Source organism: Neomonachus schauinslandi, chromosome X (assembly GCF_002201575.2).
Source record: "Neomonachus schauinslandi chromosome X, ASM220157v2, whole genome shotgun sequence".
Lineage (NCBI taxonomy): Eukaryota > Metazoa > Chordata > Mammalia > Carnivora > Phocidae > Neomonachus > Neomonachus schauinslandi.
The window spans coordinates 95429115-95445268 of NC_058419.1; the positions used below are offsets into that span (position 1 = coordinate 95429115).

Consider the following 16154-nt stretch of genomic DNA (forward strand, 5'->3'; position numbering starts at 1 on the left):
CTCCAGAAATATGTGGCCTTCTCTTACTCCTTCAGGTGCAGAGGCAGTAGCAGCTTCCATCCCTGGTTGATTTCTTTTAATCCAGCTCCCACCTCCATAGATAATTCCTTCATTAAACTCTCTTCAGTTAAACCCTTTGAGTGAATTATCTGTTAACTACTGAGACCCTGACTGATACACTTGCTGTTCACTTCTTGAGAACATGTAAAATATCATATTATCTTTAGAGACTCAACGTCTAGTATTAGCCTATAATTGGTATTCAACAAATATGTATTGAAGAAGAAATGACCAAGCCAATGGTTGGCAAACTTTTTCTATATGGGTCCAGATACTAAATACCGTAGGCTTCGCAAGCCGTATGATTTCTTCCACAACTATTCAACTCTGCCATTATAGTATGCAAGCAGCCATAAACAATACACAAATGTCTCTCTAAATAAATAAATAATAAAATTTATTTATAAATAAATAAAACTTATTTATAAATAAACAAAACTTCATTTATAAAAACATATGTCAGTCCAGATTTAGCCCACAAACCTTACTGTGCCAACCCCTGGAGTAAACAAATGAAATGTCTTTGCAGCAGTGCCTATCTCTTAAACTTAAGGTGACATAAAGATACTTAATAAAGGAGTAAACATACAGAGAGAGCTCTCCGAAGACATTTATCTGAAATTCTTGGGCAACTAAAATTAGCAATTAATAATTTCATTTTGATTTACAGTACATAACCTTCTTTTTACTTATACATAACATTCTTAACTAACTATATTAAATCAACTAACAAGCACGGATATATGTTATGCATTACCAAAGTATTCTGATATTAATATTGATATATCTTTAGAAATAAAACCATGATGGGTTATAGAGTATAAGAAAAGCATGCATTGAGTAATTAAAAATACTTAAAAACGATTGCCCTTGACTTACAGTATTTTTTAACATTATACCTTAAAGCAACTTAAAACTGTTTTATAAAAATATTATTATAGTATAAAAGATATACCTGTTTTATCTTTAAAATCCAAAGAAAAATATTCAAAGTCTTGTAGATTAAACTCCACTCTGGCACGTGTTATACCTTTGTTTTTTATTATAAATGGAATAATCTGAGTAGCACCAACATAGGTACCACTGAAGTTAAATACGTCCTAAAATTTAAAAAGAGAAAAAGAATCAGAAAGCAGAGTAATATTTTATGAAAATAATGTAAACCTAAAATTACACTTTAAGAGAGTAGACCTTAAAGTTCTCATCACATGAAAAAGAATGTAACTATGTTTGGTGACGGATGTTAACTAGACTCATTATGGTGATTATTTTGTGATACATACAGATATCGAATCATTATTTGGTATATCTAAAATGAACATGTTATATGTCAATTATACCTCGATAAAAAATGTATACTGTTATTTTTCCTCAAGGACATTATTAACTACTGTACTCTAAAAAAACTGGTCACATTCTCCTTCCTCTCCCCTACCTCCTATACTTAATCAGTTACCAAATCCCATTTATTCTGCCTCCTTCACCTCTTATCCCTAACGTAATTGTATGAAGCTAATAACGCATCACTTTTCCTTTCATTTCTAGATTTGTACTTTCTCCAATTCTCCTCTCCACAACTAAGTCGCAATTAAATTAACTGAAAATCTGCACTTGCTATCTTAAGATGTGATGAGTCTCCTCCAACTACCGGACAATGTCCAAGTTCCTTGGCAGGGCTCATAAAGCTCATCTTGACCTTCCCCTGCCTCACCTAGCTCCACTCTTACCCTAATCACTTCATACTTCAGCAAGCTGTATGACCTGTCCTTTCCAACCAATACCTGATGCTTCATCCTCCTGTGTCTTCATCAATGTGTCCCTTCTGTTAGGAAAGCTTTTCTCTAACTCATAATTGCTTGATAAGATATTATGTATCTTTAAATCCCAGTTAGATAAACCATATTTTATTACACTGTGCTCAGAACTACTTCTGTTCCTTATACTTACTTACCATTACAACATCATAAAGTCTGTTTATTTGTTTACCAATCTATCTCTCCTAGTGGACATTAGGCCTGATTCATTTTTGTATCCCTAGCACCTGATGCCTAGCTTAAATATATGTAAGGAATGTTTATTGAATGTATCTTTTTTTTAAGATTTTATTTTATTTATTTATTTGAGAGACAGAGAGAGCGAAGAGAGCACAAGATGGGGTAGGGTCAGAGGGAGAAGCAGACACCCCGCCGAGCAGGGAGCCCGATGCGGGACTTGATCCCGGGACTCCAGGATCATGAGAAAATATTGCATTAAGGTCAACTGGCCACTATTTGTTTCACTTAAAATATCAACCCAGTTCTACAGGGGAAACCTGTAAAATCCAAATGGATAATGAAAACTTGATGCTTTGTATATGCAAAAAGATCACTCCTCTTATACTATTCTGGCCTTGTGCATATGCGCATTTGGATAAAATGTCCTAATTGTTATTAAGATACATATTCAATGCCATACAGTTATTAAATGTCTTACTGATGATATCTGATGATGCCAGAATATTATTTTTAAAAGGCAGCTAGGCAGCTATGTTTAAAATTCAACATAATCAGGGAATATTAATATATATGAATATAAAGTCTTATAAATTACTCAATTGTACCATAACGTACAAAGCATGCCACAAAGACCTTTAGGGTGTGGAAATAAAATAGTCAAACTCTCAATACACTTCTAATATTGTTCAAGGACAAACACCATAGCAATGGAGAAAGCACTCTGGATACTACAGGGTTTAATCTCCAAGAATAACCAGTCTTGGACAAGCTAGCCTAGTATCTGTCAATCTATCTAGACTTATCATGCCTTCAACACCAAATAAAATAAAGGCTGGAAAATTATAACTCAAAACCAGACACTAGAATCGTGGTGATGCCATTAAAGTACAGACTAGTAATGAGGCCCTACCTGAGGCACTGGCAGCCTCACCCATTTTTGCTCGATTTAATTCAGCACCAGAATGGCGCAAGGTGCTGCAGTACTAGTGGGAGAGAGAAAGAGAAGTGCAGATAACCTGAAAATAATATGACAACTGCTATGATGAAAATGGTTCCGGGCGCCTGGGTGGCTCAGTCGTTAAGCGTCTGCCTTCGGCTCAGGTCATGATCCCAGGGTCCTGGGATCGAGTCCCACATCGGGCTCCCTGCTCGGCAGGAAGCCTGCTTCTCCCTCTCCCACTCCCCCTGCTTGTGTTCCTGCTCTCACTATCTCTCTCTCTGTCAAATAAATAAATAAAAATCTTTAAAAAAAAAAAATGGTTCCAGAGTTTAAGATGTTTGTACCATCTTATGAATGTCACAATGGAGGAACATATGAGCCTGCTTTGAAGGATCACGGTAAGTTGTTTTTTTGTTGTTGTTGTTGTTGTTTTTAAAGATTTTATTTATTTGAGAGAGAGAGACAGAGATATTAATGTTGTTTTTAAAGATTTTATTTATTTATTTGAGAGAGACAGAGAGTTATTTATTTGAGAGAAAGAGAGAGCACAAGCGGGGAGGAGAGGGAGAAGCTGACTCCCTGCTTAGCCACCACTGACGACACAGGGCTCGATCCCAGGACCCTGGGACCATGACCTGAGCCGAAGGCAGACGCTGAACCGACTGAGCCACCCAGGTGCCCCCAGGATAAGTTTTTTGGGTAGTTGAGACCAGATTTAATTCCTGAAAGACTTGCCAGGGGAAAAAAGTATGTGTGTGCACTCTATCAATTGTAGAACAAAGTTCTATCAGGGTTCAGAACAATAATTTTATTTTTTTTATTTTTTTTTTTTACTTTTAGTTTTTTTTTATTTTATTTATTTATTTCAGAGAAAGAGAGTAAGTGAGAGAGAGAGAGAGAGCACAAGCCAGAGGGGGAAGAGTCAGAGGGAGAAGCAGACTCCCCACTGAGCAGGGAGCCCAATGCAGGGCTTGATCCCAGGACCCTGGGATCATGACCTGAGCTGAAGGCAGATGCTTAACAACTGAGCCACCCATGTGCCCCCAGAGCAAAAATTTGAAAAATAAATATAACTATAGTTCAAAAAATGCAAATCAAGACCACAGTGAGATAACATTTTATACTCAATAGATTGGCAAACATTAAGTCTTACAATACAACTTATGGAGCAGTGGAATGTGGAGCAATGGAAACTTGAGAAGAAAATATGGAAGCTATCTTGTGAAGCCAAAAATGCATGTATTCTATGACTTAGCAACTTCACTCCTAGGGAAACTCTGGCATCTGTACCTCACAAGATATGCACATGAATGTTCCCAGCTGTAGTGTTTATAATAACAAAAAAAGAAACGCCCAGCTGAATGGACAACAGATTGAGTCTCTGAATTGTAACAGGTCTACATAATGGACTATTAAGCAGTAGTGAGAATTAAAAAAAAAAAAAATACAGCTACACACAACTTAGATGAACTTTGGAAATACAATATTCAGTTTAAAGTAACTCACCAAAGACTACACACAGCACATGTCTGTCATAAAGCTCAAAAATGAACAAACTAAATTAAATAATGAATGGTTAAGGAATTCATACATATGTGGTGAGATGATTAGAAAAAGTAAAGGGAGAATATTCAGAAAATTCAGTAAAGTGGTTATCTCTTAAGAGGGGTGGGATCATGATGAAGCCTACAGATGACTTTAATGGTATTGGTAGTGTTCTGAAAGTTCAGTTCAGTGGTAAATTCTGAAAACTCCATTTAATATTCTGCTTCATCACTTATATTTATATTACATATATTAATTTCTACGTGTCAAAGTACTACAGAATGAAATATTTTCAAACATAAATGGGCTGACTAGGGACACATAACAAAAGTCACCACACTCATAAACTGATTACTCAAATAGTTAACATACAAACATACTCACCGGATTAATTTCCACATCAGCAATCTCAACAGATCCACCAATCCTAAGGTCTATGACATTTGCATGGCGAATAGCAACCTTATTTGAGAAAAATATAAAGCCTTGTAGAAACCACATTAAAATCTACTCATATACCGCTAAAGTATTACCTGGCATTTGGCAATATTTTTGAATTTAAATAATCATAACATATTATAAATGTCACAAGATTTATTCTGGTAGTTGTCATCACATTTCTTGTTATGCAGAATTGATATTCCTAAGAGGAATGAGTGTTCAACTCTTAAAAACCTCCACCACAAATGGGACCAGTTCATAGCTTATGAATTTGACTGCAGAGTCCTACCCATTTAACTACACATTATTGATATGCTCTGTATCCCTTCTGTATTTACCTAATTTCAATGGATTATTCAAAATTAAAACAGATAGGGAACTGAGTACAAACATACTTCCTCCCATAGAGATACTAATATCCATAATGATCATAATAATAATGATGAAAGTAGCTAAAAATTGCTGAGTAAATGGGTCAAGTACAGTGCTAAATACATTGTCTCCTTTTTAATCCTCAGTATCCTGTGAGGTTACCAATATTAAGTATTTTAACTTTTTCCTGATGGTCTCAAAACAGCAGTGGTTAAATATGAACCAAGGACTGCCTGAACACTCAACTGCCTCTGAGAAAATTAAGATAGTGAAATAAGAATTTAGTTGTATAATTCCTACAAAATTAGAACTGTAGATTATCTGAACATATAAGTGTCTAAGCAAAATTTCAGAAGCACAAAAACAGCATTCGCTGAAAGCCCTACCTATATAAGAACAGGGAGCATCAAGTCTGGATTTAAATCTAAATATACATCTAAGAAAGAGATAGAAGTGTATTTCACTCTTTCCACAGAAAGTCAGTGACACTGTTCATAGGCAAAAAAAACCCTCCAAACTATCATTTTTTCAAAATTATTGGGGAAAGCAACATGTCATGTTTTTTTATGTTTTTTTTTTAAATTTTTTATTGTTATGTTAATCCCCATACATCATTAGTTTTAGATGTAGTGTTCCATGATTGTTTGTGCATAGCACCCAGTGCTCCATGCAGAACGTGCCCTCCTCAATACCCATCACCAGGCTAACCCATCCTCCCACTCCCCTCCCCTCTAGAACCCTCAGTTTGTTTCTCAGAGTCCATCGTCTCTCATGGTTCGTCTACCCCTCCGATTTCCCCCCCTTCATTCTTCCCTCCTGCTATCTTCTTTTTTTTTTCCTTAACATATATTGCATTATTTGTTTCAGAGGTAACAACATGTCATTTAATTAACTAAATCACTATATCCATATTATACGATTTCTACATTTTATTTAAAGAATATATAGTATATAAATAAAATACTTGACTAAAATCATAAAAAGCATAATTTAATGATTCAGAGGAAATTATAAATCGACATGTTCTTCATTGATGAATCCCATATATAAGTCTCAACTCCTCATGGCTGGCTTTCACCCACCTCCCCATTATTCATCATCCACTGAATCTACAACAGAAACTAACATAAAACTTGTGCCCAGTAAATATGTGTTGAATGGATGTATAAATGAATCTTATTACATTATGTTAAAAAGGTAAGCTTTGTAAAAACAGCATACTCTTCTAAAATACAGTAGAAATTAATCTTTTAGTGAAACTATTTTTACTGGCCATATTTTTTATTTTTTCCAGAATATTATATTAAAAAATTCTGCCCAAATCTCAGACCATGTACCATAATATATAATTTATAAATGTCTTTCAATACATATTTCTTCATAAAAGTAGATATAATCATTAGGTTGTTTATCTGGGGCAAATTGGTATTATCACATTAAGCTACATATTATTTAAGAATTGTTATGGAAAAAAAAGAACTGTTATGGGAAATTAAGGATAAAATGGGGGATATATCTAAAACCATTCATTTTGATTTGATAACAGTGTACATATTATTTTTTAATGTGAGTAAATGTACATAGCTGATGATCAGACTGGAAATCAAGAGTATCCCATTCCTCTAGTTTGTAATAAAATTTATGAGACTAGTCTTCTGTTTTATGTATTCCATTTAGTGAACAATTAGAAAAGCCCCTAAAATCAAGGTAATGTCTTTTCAATTATATAATTTCCAAAATATAAACTAGTAAAATATTCTATGCATGCTATAAATATAGATCTTAACACCATATAGAATTTGCCTATAATTCATATAGTCATTGAAGTTATTTAGAAATAACATTCCAAAATTGATTAATTTTTCCTAAGGTATCTAATTAAATCAAATATCTAATTAATGCCATGAAAAAGTCATCCTTTCCTCTGTGACTAGTGAGAACTTGTCACAACTCAGAGATGCCAAATATCATTCTAATTTCACGTGAAAAATGCCTCATGTCCACAAACTGTATCCATTTCATCTTAGTAGAAATTTCCATTACCAATTGTCACCAAAAATATTTTCTACAAATCCTCTTGCCAGGTTCTACTAACTATTTCTACATGATTATATAGGTAAGGTTGCTTATTCTATAGATCTCTAAAAACTGCATTTCTTTAGAGGTAACTCAATTGCTAACAAAGTAACCAAAATTTAAAAAATTACTCATTAGTATCATAACATTAAAACCATTCCCATTAGAAGAAATCCTTAAAACAAGTTTTCTAAGAATAAACACACCATTTTATAGCATTATACTTACTATTATAAATCTCTTAAACAACCAAACAAGTCCACATAGACATACATATATATATATGTATATATATATATGGTATGAATATATATATGCATAAACATACCTTTGCTCTTGTATCAAATTTTTCTACTACAGTAGGTGTACAGGAGATATTGAGAACAGTTAATCCCCCAAAAGGAATTATTCCTTGTGATGGAACAATATTAATGGTAGGCAAAAGACTCTGGTCACAAACCTGTAATTGAAAATTTGCAGAAATGCTACATTATCCTTTAAATAAGCTTTCATAGGAAAGCTTCCAAACTACAACCCAGAGAGAGGACCGCTGGGCACAGGGCATGAGATGATTTTGTAATATGTTTTCCAACACCGGACACACAAATAAACTTCAACAAGGATTTGTACCCCTAACCCAGCAAACAGAACTTTCAGCAGTGGTGGCATCCGATTCAAATAGGATGATGAAGTTTCTTGTCTGGAACGTTATCAAAACTTAGCAAAACTTACAAGGATGAGATATATCTGTTAGAGAAGATGACAAAATTCTAGATACTACTTTGATAGTTTGCCTTTTCCCTGACAGTAAACACTGAAAGCAAAGTTAGTGGGGAGGCAGATGATAAAGTAATCTCCTGTTCTTTATTATTTCCTTGATAGACTAATGTCTAAGATATCATTTTGACCTTCAAAAAAGTTATAAGTAACTTACCAAAGGATTTATGGTGTGGTTTCTTGGGGGCTAGTTTAGGACTATCTACCATGCTTTAAGCCAGAACAATTTAAAGGAAAACTGGTTAAGGTATTTTGGGGATGAGGGAACAAACAGACTTCAGAACTAATTTTGAAGCAACAGAGTAGAAAAAGGTATCTGCATTTGTTTGCTTGGGCAGAAAACATGTAGATATAAAGCTTGAATGAAAGATCTCAAACACTAACCTCTATCTATTGTCACTGTTGGGAGATCTTAATATATTTTTCAGCAAAATGTTCTATCACCACTTAAAACACCCCCCACCCTGTAATTTAAATCAGGGGCAACAACTATAGAGTATCTTTACAAGGATCTTGCTCTAGGTCCCAGTTTCTACCATAACAGTCCTGATGACAGAGTGAAAATGAGAAGAAGAGAAGTATGTCATTAAATATGAGTTGTAATAGCAACAATGGATGTTTTTGACAGTGCTCTTTTTTCCAAATTATCTTTTTTTCAATAAGACAAAATGACAGGAAGAAAAAAAGAGGTAAGAAGAGGAAAGCCTAAGGGCGGAAGAAAGGAGAAATGATTTTTGTGGGAAATTAAAAGGACAAAGTAGATGAAGTGTACTTAGATAAGTCTCACATGAAATATCTAAATATTAGCATTAGTTAATTTATAAAGACTAAAGTATTAACAGCACAGTGATCATGGCAAAAAAGTTAATTCAAATTATAATGTGATCTGATCCAAACAAGATTCCAAGATTCTACATTACCTTGAAATAAGCATGGTTTTGTCCTACGTTGTGAAGAATGGCTTTCCTCCAAGTTGTTAAACCTTGAGGACTATTACTGAAGAGGATCCTTGGCTCCAAAAATATGACCTTGGTGTGACCAAGCTAATAATAAGAGGAAAAGAGAGAAGATACAATAGAAATAATATTCTTTTAGCCCCTTCCAAATGACTAAAATTTTTTCAGCCTCATGGAAATTTCTAAAACATGAAGGGTTATCAGATGTTATGTTGTACTTAAAATAAAGGAAAATAGAATGGAATATCTAAAATGTACTCCTAAACCGAGGAAGGCAAGGGGAATAAGACAATTCTACGGAAGAAGTAAATCCAGAACAGAGAATCATGTAGGAGATCTTAGAGATCATCTATCCAGCTATGTACAGGGTGTTACTGTGTGCTATGCAAAAGGAAAGAGTTCAAGAGTCCCCCAGCATGTGAAATAATGTGCCAAATGAGATTATGTTTTTACTATTAGTCTTCTAATGCTTAATATGCTGATAAGGCACACTGTGTGTACCTCAGAATGGGGAGGTGGTTCACTGTGATTCACCGAGTTGCTTAGGTGCAGGACTCTTCCTCCTTATCCCCACACAAATCACTCCACAGAACTACTGTATCATGGAACAGTTTTTTGAAAATGCTGACATTATCCACCTCTCCCATTTCACAGGAAAGCAAACAAAAGCCAAGGGGAACTAGAACCCAAATTTTCCGATTCCTTATACAGTACTCTTTACACCAGACCCTGCTGTCTTTATCTATGATAAATTATTTATTGTCTTGGGAAGTTTTAATATACCCTTATAATTATCTGAAGAACATGACTTGGGTAATTGGAACAATAAATTTCTAAACAAAGCTAACAGATGACGAAATGGTCAAGAAAGTCCTTCATAAATTAATGACAAACATTAAATGAACATTGTATTTAATCATTTCATGTTCCTCCAGCTTTACTTTTGTAAGAGAAACACTTCACAGTTCATTAACCTAAAGGACCTCAAAAATTTCCCATAAAATAATCCAATTCATTATTCTGATATCTTGGACTTTAATTCTTAACCAATCTTAGTGTAGGGAAAACAGAAAGTAAATTTGATCTGAGGGTAACAGCAAAGATGGTGGAGGCAAACATATCTGGATATAAATTCTACCTAGGGCATTTAGTGCGTGTGTGAACTTGTATTAGTTAATCACTCACTCTAATCCTCCATTTCTTCACCCATCAACTGAGTTATTAGTACAGCTTTACAGAGTTGGTATAAGGATTAAATTAGATAATACATGAATAGCATTTAGCATCCCGCCTTACATACAGTAATTAATGATACTTATTATTAATGCAAAGTCTAAATTACTGAATTGCTCATCTTCTGCCTGTTAGAAAAAAATACACATGGTGTGAGTATGTGGTCAAATTTATATTACTAACTTTGACAAACACAGTTATGTAAGTAACAGCTAAAGAACTGTGTGCATATGTTCACCAAAATAGAGCTATAAGAATGTTAAGAGAAGCACTATTATAGTAGCTAAGAATCTGAAACAATCCAAATCCCCATCAGCTGTGTAATGGAAAAATGATGGTATAGTCACATAATGGAATACTACTCAGGAATGAGAATGAATACTCTGTCACCACATGTATCAGAATAGACAAAGCCCACAAACCTAATGATGAACAAAAGAGGCCAGACATAAAAGAGAACATATGCTTTGGTTACATTTATATAAAGTTTAAAACCAAAATTAATCTATGCCCTTAGAAGTAAGGATACTGATAACTCTGGGAGAGACACAGAGGGACTGAAAGTGTGGATGGGGAGGGTGGTTCTTTTGCGATGCTAGTCATATTCTGCTTCTTGATCTGGTTGATCTGAGTGTGAGTTACAAAGATGCTATCAGTCTATAAAGACTGAATGATACAGAAGCCATAGTATGTATCCTTTGTATGTATCGTATACTTCAATAGAAATTTTTTAAAAGAATAGCAAGTAATTTAAACGTAGGAAAAGCAGCAGGGTCCAGCTTATTTCAAGTCTGGAGCAGAGGAATGAACCTACTGATTTTCTGACTGTACTTGCCATCATTAAAGTGGATGAATCTCTTCTCTCTTAAGGCTATGAGCTCCTTCATAGCTAAAATATTTACAAGCATGATCATGGCCTGGAGATAGAGATTAGATTCAGTAAAACAGCACTGGCTTGAGTTAAATTACTGAGAATGCTGGGAAGAAAATTTCGTACACAAGTAAAGAGGATTCTTGCTGATTACGAAGCATGAAGTTAAGGCCTTCTGGGCTCTACCACAAAAGGAAAGTTAAAATTACATATTGCAGCTTTAGCTTTACTCATTTTTATTATACGAAGTATATTCTATAAAATTAGAATTTTCCGTATCTCCTTGCTATGTAAATTATGTGGTCCATTTCATACTGAATTATTAATTACCACTAGAATTCTAACAATGCAATATAATAGGACAAAAATACAATTTTCTCTATTTTCTTTAGTTTCTGTTAATGAAATCATTTAATTTCAAGTGGCCCCCATGGTACTGTATGTTTATAGAGGCTCTAATGACAATCTAGTATTGTTGGCACAACAATCTTGGATTTGTGAATTAATTCTAGGTAACACAACACATTTTTTTTAGCAGTCTTCATTTATGGTAGAGAAGTGGGACCAAGAAGATGGTAATTCAGTTAACTAAATATTGCAAGCAAAATCAGTTTTACTAACATAAGATATATATTCAACTATACACACACATATATATATACCCAACCAATTTAGAGTCCTCAAAATAAAAATCATATCCAAAGGAAATCATTACATGTGCAACACATTTTAGTGTCAGCGTGTTTCCTTCATTGACATGAAGAACAAATTCTCCCCTTTCTGGAGAACTGAAACCTGGCAGCCATGTTACTTCACATTCCAATGAAGAGTATGGTTCAACCGTGCCTACAGAGAATTTAGAAAAAACAGACATTGACCACATTTTAATTATATTCATTTTAATATCCAAAATAAGAGGTGGCATAAAAATATAATTACATTATCTAACAAATTATTTAAACTCAAAATATACGGAAATGCTGCATGAGAGATTATCAAATGAGTATAGACCTATAGAGTCCGATTAAAATCTAAAATGCATACTTTATTTTCCAATTTTATTAGGCAGATCAAAATATTTGACAAAAAGAATGCCGATATTTAGCAAAATGTCCCCTTCATATGCTTCCCAACACTGAAATAGTTATGTTAATACACTCATTCGGTTTTCAGAGGAAGGAATTACAATTACCAGAGGCTTTATTGTTTTTAAATTTGTTCACATCCCTAGAGATATCACCTCTGATGTAGCTATTAGTAATTAACAGATTTCTATAATTCAAATGTGTTGAGAACCCAGGAGGTATCAGGCACATTTGGTATGAGCTGCTTCATCTGTTTAAATTCATCATTTCCTTTGGAGTAAGAAAATAATACTTGATGGAAAGAATGACTTAGAAATTCTATTCATCTTAGGCCATCAGAAGTCCACAGATCGGTACTCCATGGCTGCCTTAGCAGGCTGACGATGCCTTCACAGAGCAATGATCCCTCTAGCTTCCTATACTACTGTTCTTTACTATGTGGCTTTCCTCCATGTAGAAAGGTGTCATAGTGTCGTGGTTAAAAAAGCACAAATTCTAGGGTCGGAACCCCTGGTCCAATTTCAGCTCTGCCATTTACTACCTGAGACCTTGGACAATTTACTTAACATATGTCACACAGCCTCCTTAGACATAAACGGGGATAACAGTTCTATGTAACTCAGAGAATTGTAGTAGGGATTAAAGAAGCTAATACATGAAGAAGTACTTCAAACAGTGCCTGGAACGAAGGAAGATGGAGCTAAAAGAAACTTCTGTCCATACCTCATTAGCAAGAAAAGCTGGGGAAAAGAGATTTCTAGATATGAACGTTGCTCCCCCAACAAAATGAGGGTCCTCTTGGAAAAGGGAATGGGTATCAGATATGGGCTTAGCAATATCTATTACAATAGGATATGGATATGAGCAAATTATTATAGATGACATAACAAATACACAGTGGGAGCAGGTGGGGGGAGCCTAAATTAGCCCAAGAAAGTGGAGGAAACTTCATTATAAGAAGATGGCATTTGAATTGTGAAAAATGAGCAGAAGCTGCAGAAGGACAAAGCCTGGGGGAATATAAAAGTGAAGTGACCACGCTGGAAGAGAGTGGTGTGTCAAAAGGGCTGATTGGAACTTTGACAAAGTAGGTCCTGACACGATCTATAAAGATTGGCAGGTACTAGACATGGCCAAGGGTGCCTTACTGGAAGACAGTGAGAGTGAACTGCTTGAAGACAAGTGTGAGGATTAAGCAGACTCGAGAGTTCAGTAAGATTAAAGACAACATGGATAAAAACACAAGCACAAACATGAACAGTACCTAATGAAAAAGTCAAATTAGAAGCCCAATTCTATCTTAGGAAACATCAATCCCACTCTTACACTCACCCCCCTACAATATCCAGGACCCAAACCCAAATCCAAAATACATCACACCTCAGAGAGAAAGCACAATCACAACATAAAATTTAATTTAGAACTATTCACTTTAGTTTACAAAGATATAGACAGTGACAGGATTAAACGTATTATTCAGGATGTAAAACCAATATAGCAAAAGGGATATAAGAAAAATAACATAAGAAGTTATTTTCTGTTTTAACAAAGAGGCAAAACAATCCATTATTATATGAACATTCAGAGCAATAAAAGGAAGATGACATAAGAAAAACCCATGTATATAATATAAATTATGCACACTTTCTTCAATGCTATATGAAATAGATTTGAGTACTTTATTATTTGTGTTCTAAAAAATTCAAAAGTACTTAAAGCCTAACGGTATTACTCAAAAACATTGTATTTGGAATTAAATGTCTTTGTGTTTTGTGCTTTGATTGAAAAATGTAGCAGATGTTATGAACCACCAAAGAAACTGAAACACTAAAATCACCCCTGTAAAAATAAGAATTCTCACAATTACGAGAAGCATAACCAGTGTTCTAGTTCATAATATTATAACTCCACTTCTCTTTTGTCAAGTCAAGCATCACCACTACATTTCCAAGGCAGGCAAAAGGGGAAAGTCCTACCCATTCAGCCCTGGTTAGGATGGAGAAATACAAGGAAAAGAGCCAAGCACTGTACTTTCCAGACACGCTCGATGCCTTATCATGTGCTTAATCAAACCTATAAAGAATACAGATAACATAACTACCACAATGTGATGACTGTTCAGAATCTCTGAAATGTGCAGAAATATTTTCTCTCCCTTCCCTGATTATTCACTCAGTTTTTCTCTAGTACCGAGGCAGGACTCAGCCTTACCAGTATTAATAACAAAAAAAAAGAGCCTGGTAAAATGAATCTGCCAGATATTGATGGAAGTATAACTTGGATGCTTAATAAATGATAATCTGGGATTTGTTAAATCAATACATGTTAATAAAAAGATTAAATATGGTTATATCAATGACTTCCAACCCTAATGCAGGTACAGTACTACTTTACCACCGTATAGATCCACAAATATATCCATACTAAAATTAAGTGAATTTAAATTAATACTGAAGCTGGTTTGTAACACTGCCTGTTACAAACACCGGTAGACTTACATAAAAATCATGATTTGGAAATGACCGATACTCACAAGAATACAGACCTATGCAAGATTTCTACAAACCAGTACTTCTCTGTGATCTGAAATATAGTCTACTTAGATCCCAAATGATGAATATTCCTAAATTAGAAATAAAGAGGGAAGAAGGGGAAGGAAGAAGGGAAGAGTGTGGGGAAGGAAGGAGGGAAGGAAAAACAGAGAGAAGTAAACAGGGCACAAGAAATTGATAGTAGGGATGGCTGGCTAGATGCATGTGAGGCTATTCCCACTCTGAGGACATTTTCAGGGAAAAAAGAAGTCCAAACAGAATTAGCAAATTTTCATAACCAAATAGCTATCTATTTCTTTGACAACTACTCTTTGCCAGTCTTTACGGAAGGACTTTTCCATACATTTAATCTTTATGAGATATATTAGTCTCTCCATTTTACAAATAAGGGAACTAGTGTTATAGAGTACTTTTCTCAAGATCACAAACCTAGCAAGAAGCTAAGACTAGTTTTGAAATCAGGTTTATCTAACCCCAAAGTTTGTTTTACTTCCCATTCATGTAGAAATAGATTTTAGCTGATTATAAAATACCACATGAGTCACTGCCGATACAAAAATCCAGATCCTTCCAACTAGCTGAAAAGGGATAACATGTACATAAAATGAAGATACTATATAGATCATTCAACTTTTTTTTTTTTTTTAAAGACAGAGAACGCATGCAAGCAGGAGCAGGGGGTGGGGGGGCGGAGGAGGGACGAAGGGAGAGGGAGACAATGTCACGCAGGCTCCACACTCAGCAAGGAGTCCGATGCAGGGCTCAATCTCATGACCCTGAGATCAAGACCCAAGCCAAAATCAAGAGTGAGACACCTAACCCACTGTGCCACCCAGGTGCCCCTTCATCATTCAACTTCTAACTTGCCATCTTATTTCTTTAAACGATAGCTTCTGTCCTCGTGAGGTCCTCACAGCACATCACAATGATGTCTGCTGAATTTGACAGGCTACTGGGTTAACACTTTAGCAGTTACCAGGGCTCAGTTTTGTGGCAGGCACATCATGTGGAATTATAGATTCTGGGGAATGGCTAAAGAAGGTTAACAGGACACTTAACAAATATATGGAACCACCAAAAACAGTTAATCGGAGAATATTTTCTATTAATTAAAAAATTACTTGTTTAAATGACAGTTTTAAGTTTGTAATTTTATTAACTGGATTTTATTACCTGTATTAAATATTGATTATAAAGAATTGGTGGATGCTTCTAAAATGATTCACAATCTAACAAAACAGAAGTCATTCTG

At 34.8% G+C, this 16154-nt stretch overlaps 1 protein-coding gene across 1 annotated transcript in view; it reads right to left on the minus strand.

Moving 5' to 3' along the window:
- The window catches only part of CFAP47 (cilia and flagella associated protein 47), a 506331-nt gene that overhangs the window by 422720 nt on the left and 67457 nt on the right, over positions 1–16154 (minus strand). Inside the window, exons 16-20 of the mRNA XM_021681266.1 lie at positions 11981–12111; positions 9126–9248; positions 7757–7888; positions 4924–5001; positions 1016–1160 (exon numbers count right to left, since the gene is read on the minus strand). Of these exons, the coding sequence (XP_021536941.1) occupies positions 1016–1160; positions 4924–5001; positions 7757–7888; positions 9126–9248; positions 11981–12111 (609 nt within the window). The remainder of the gene's footprint in view (positions 1–1015; positions 1161–4923; positions 5002–7756; positions 7889–9125; positions 9249–11980; positions 12112–16154) is intronic.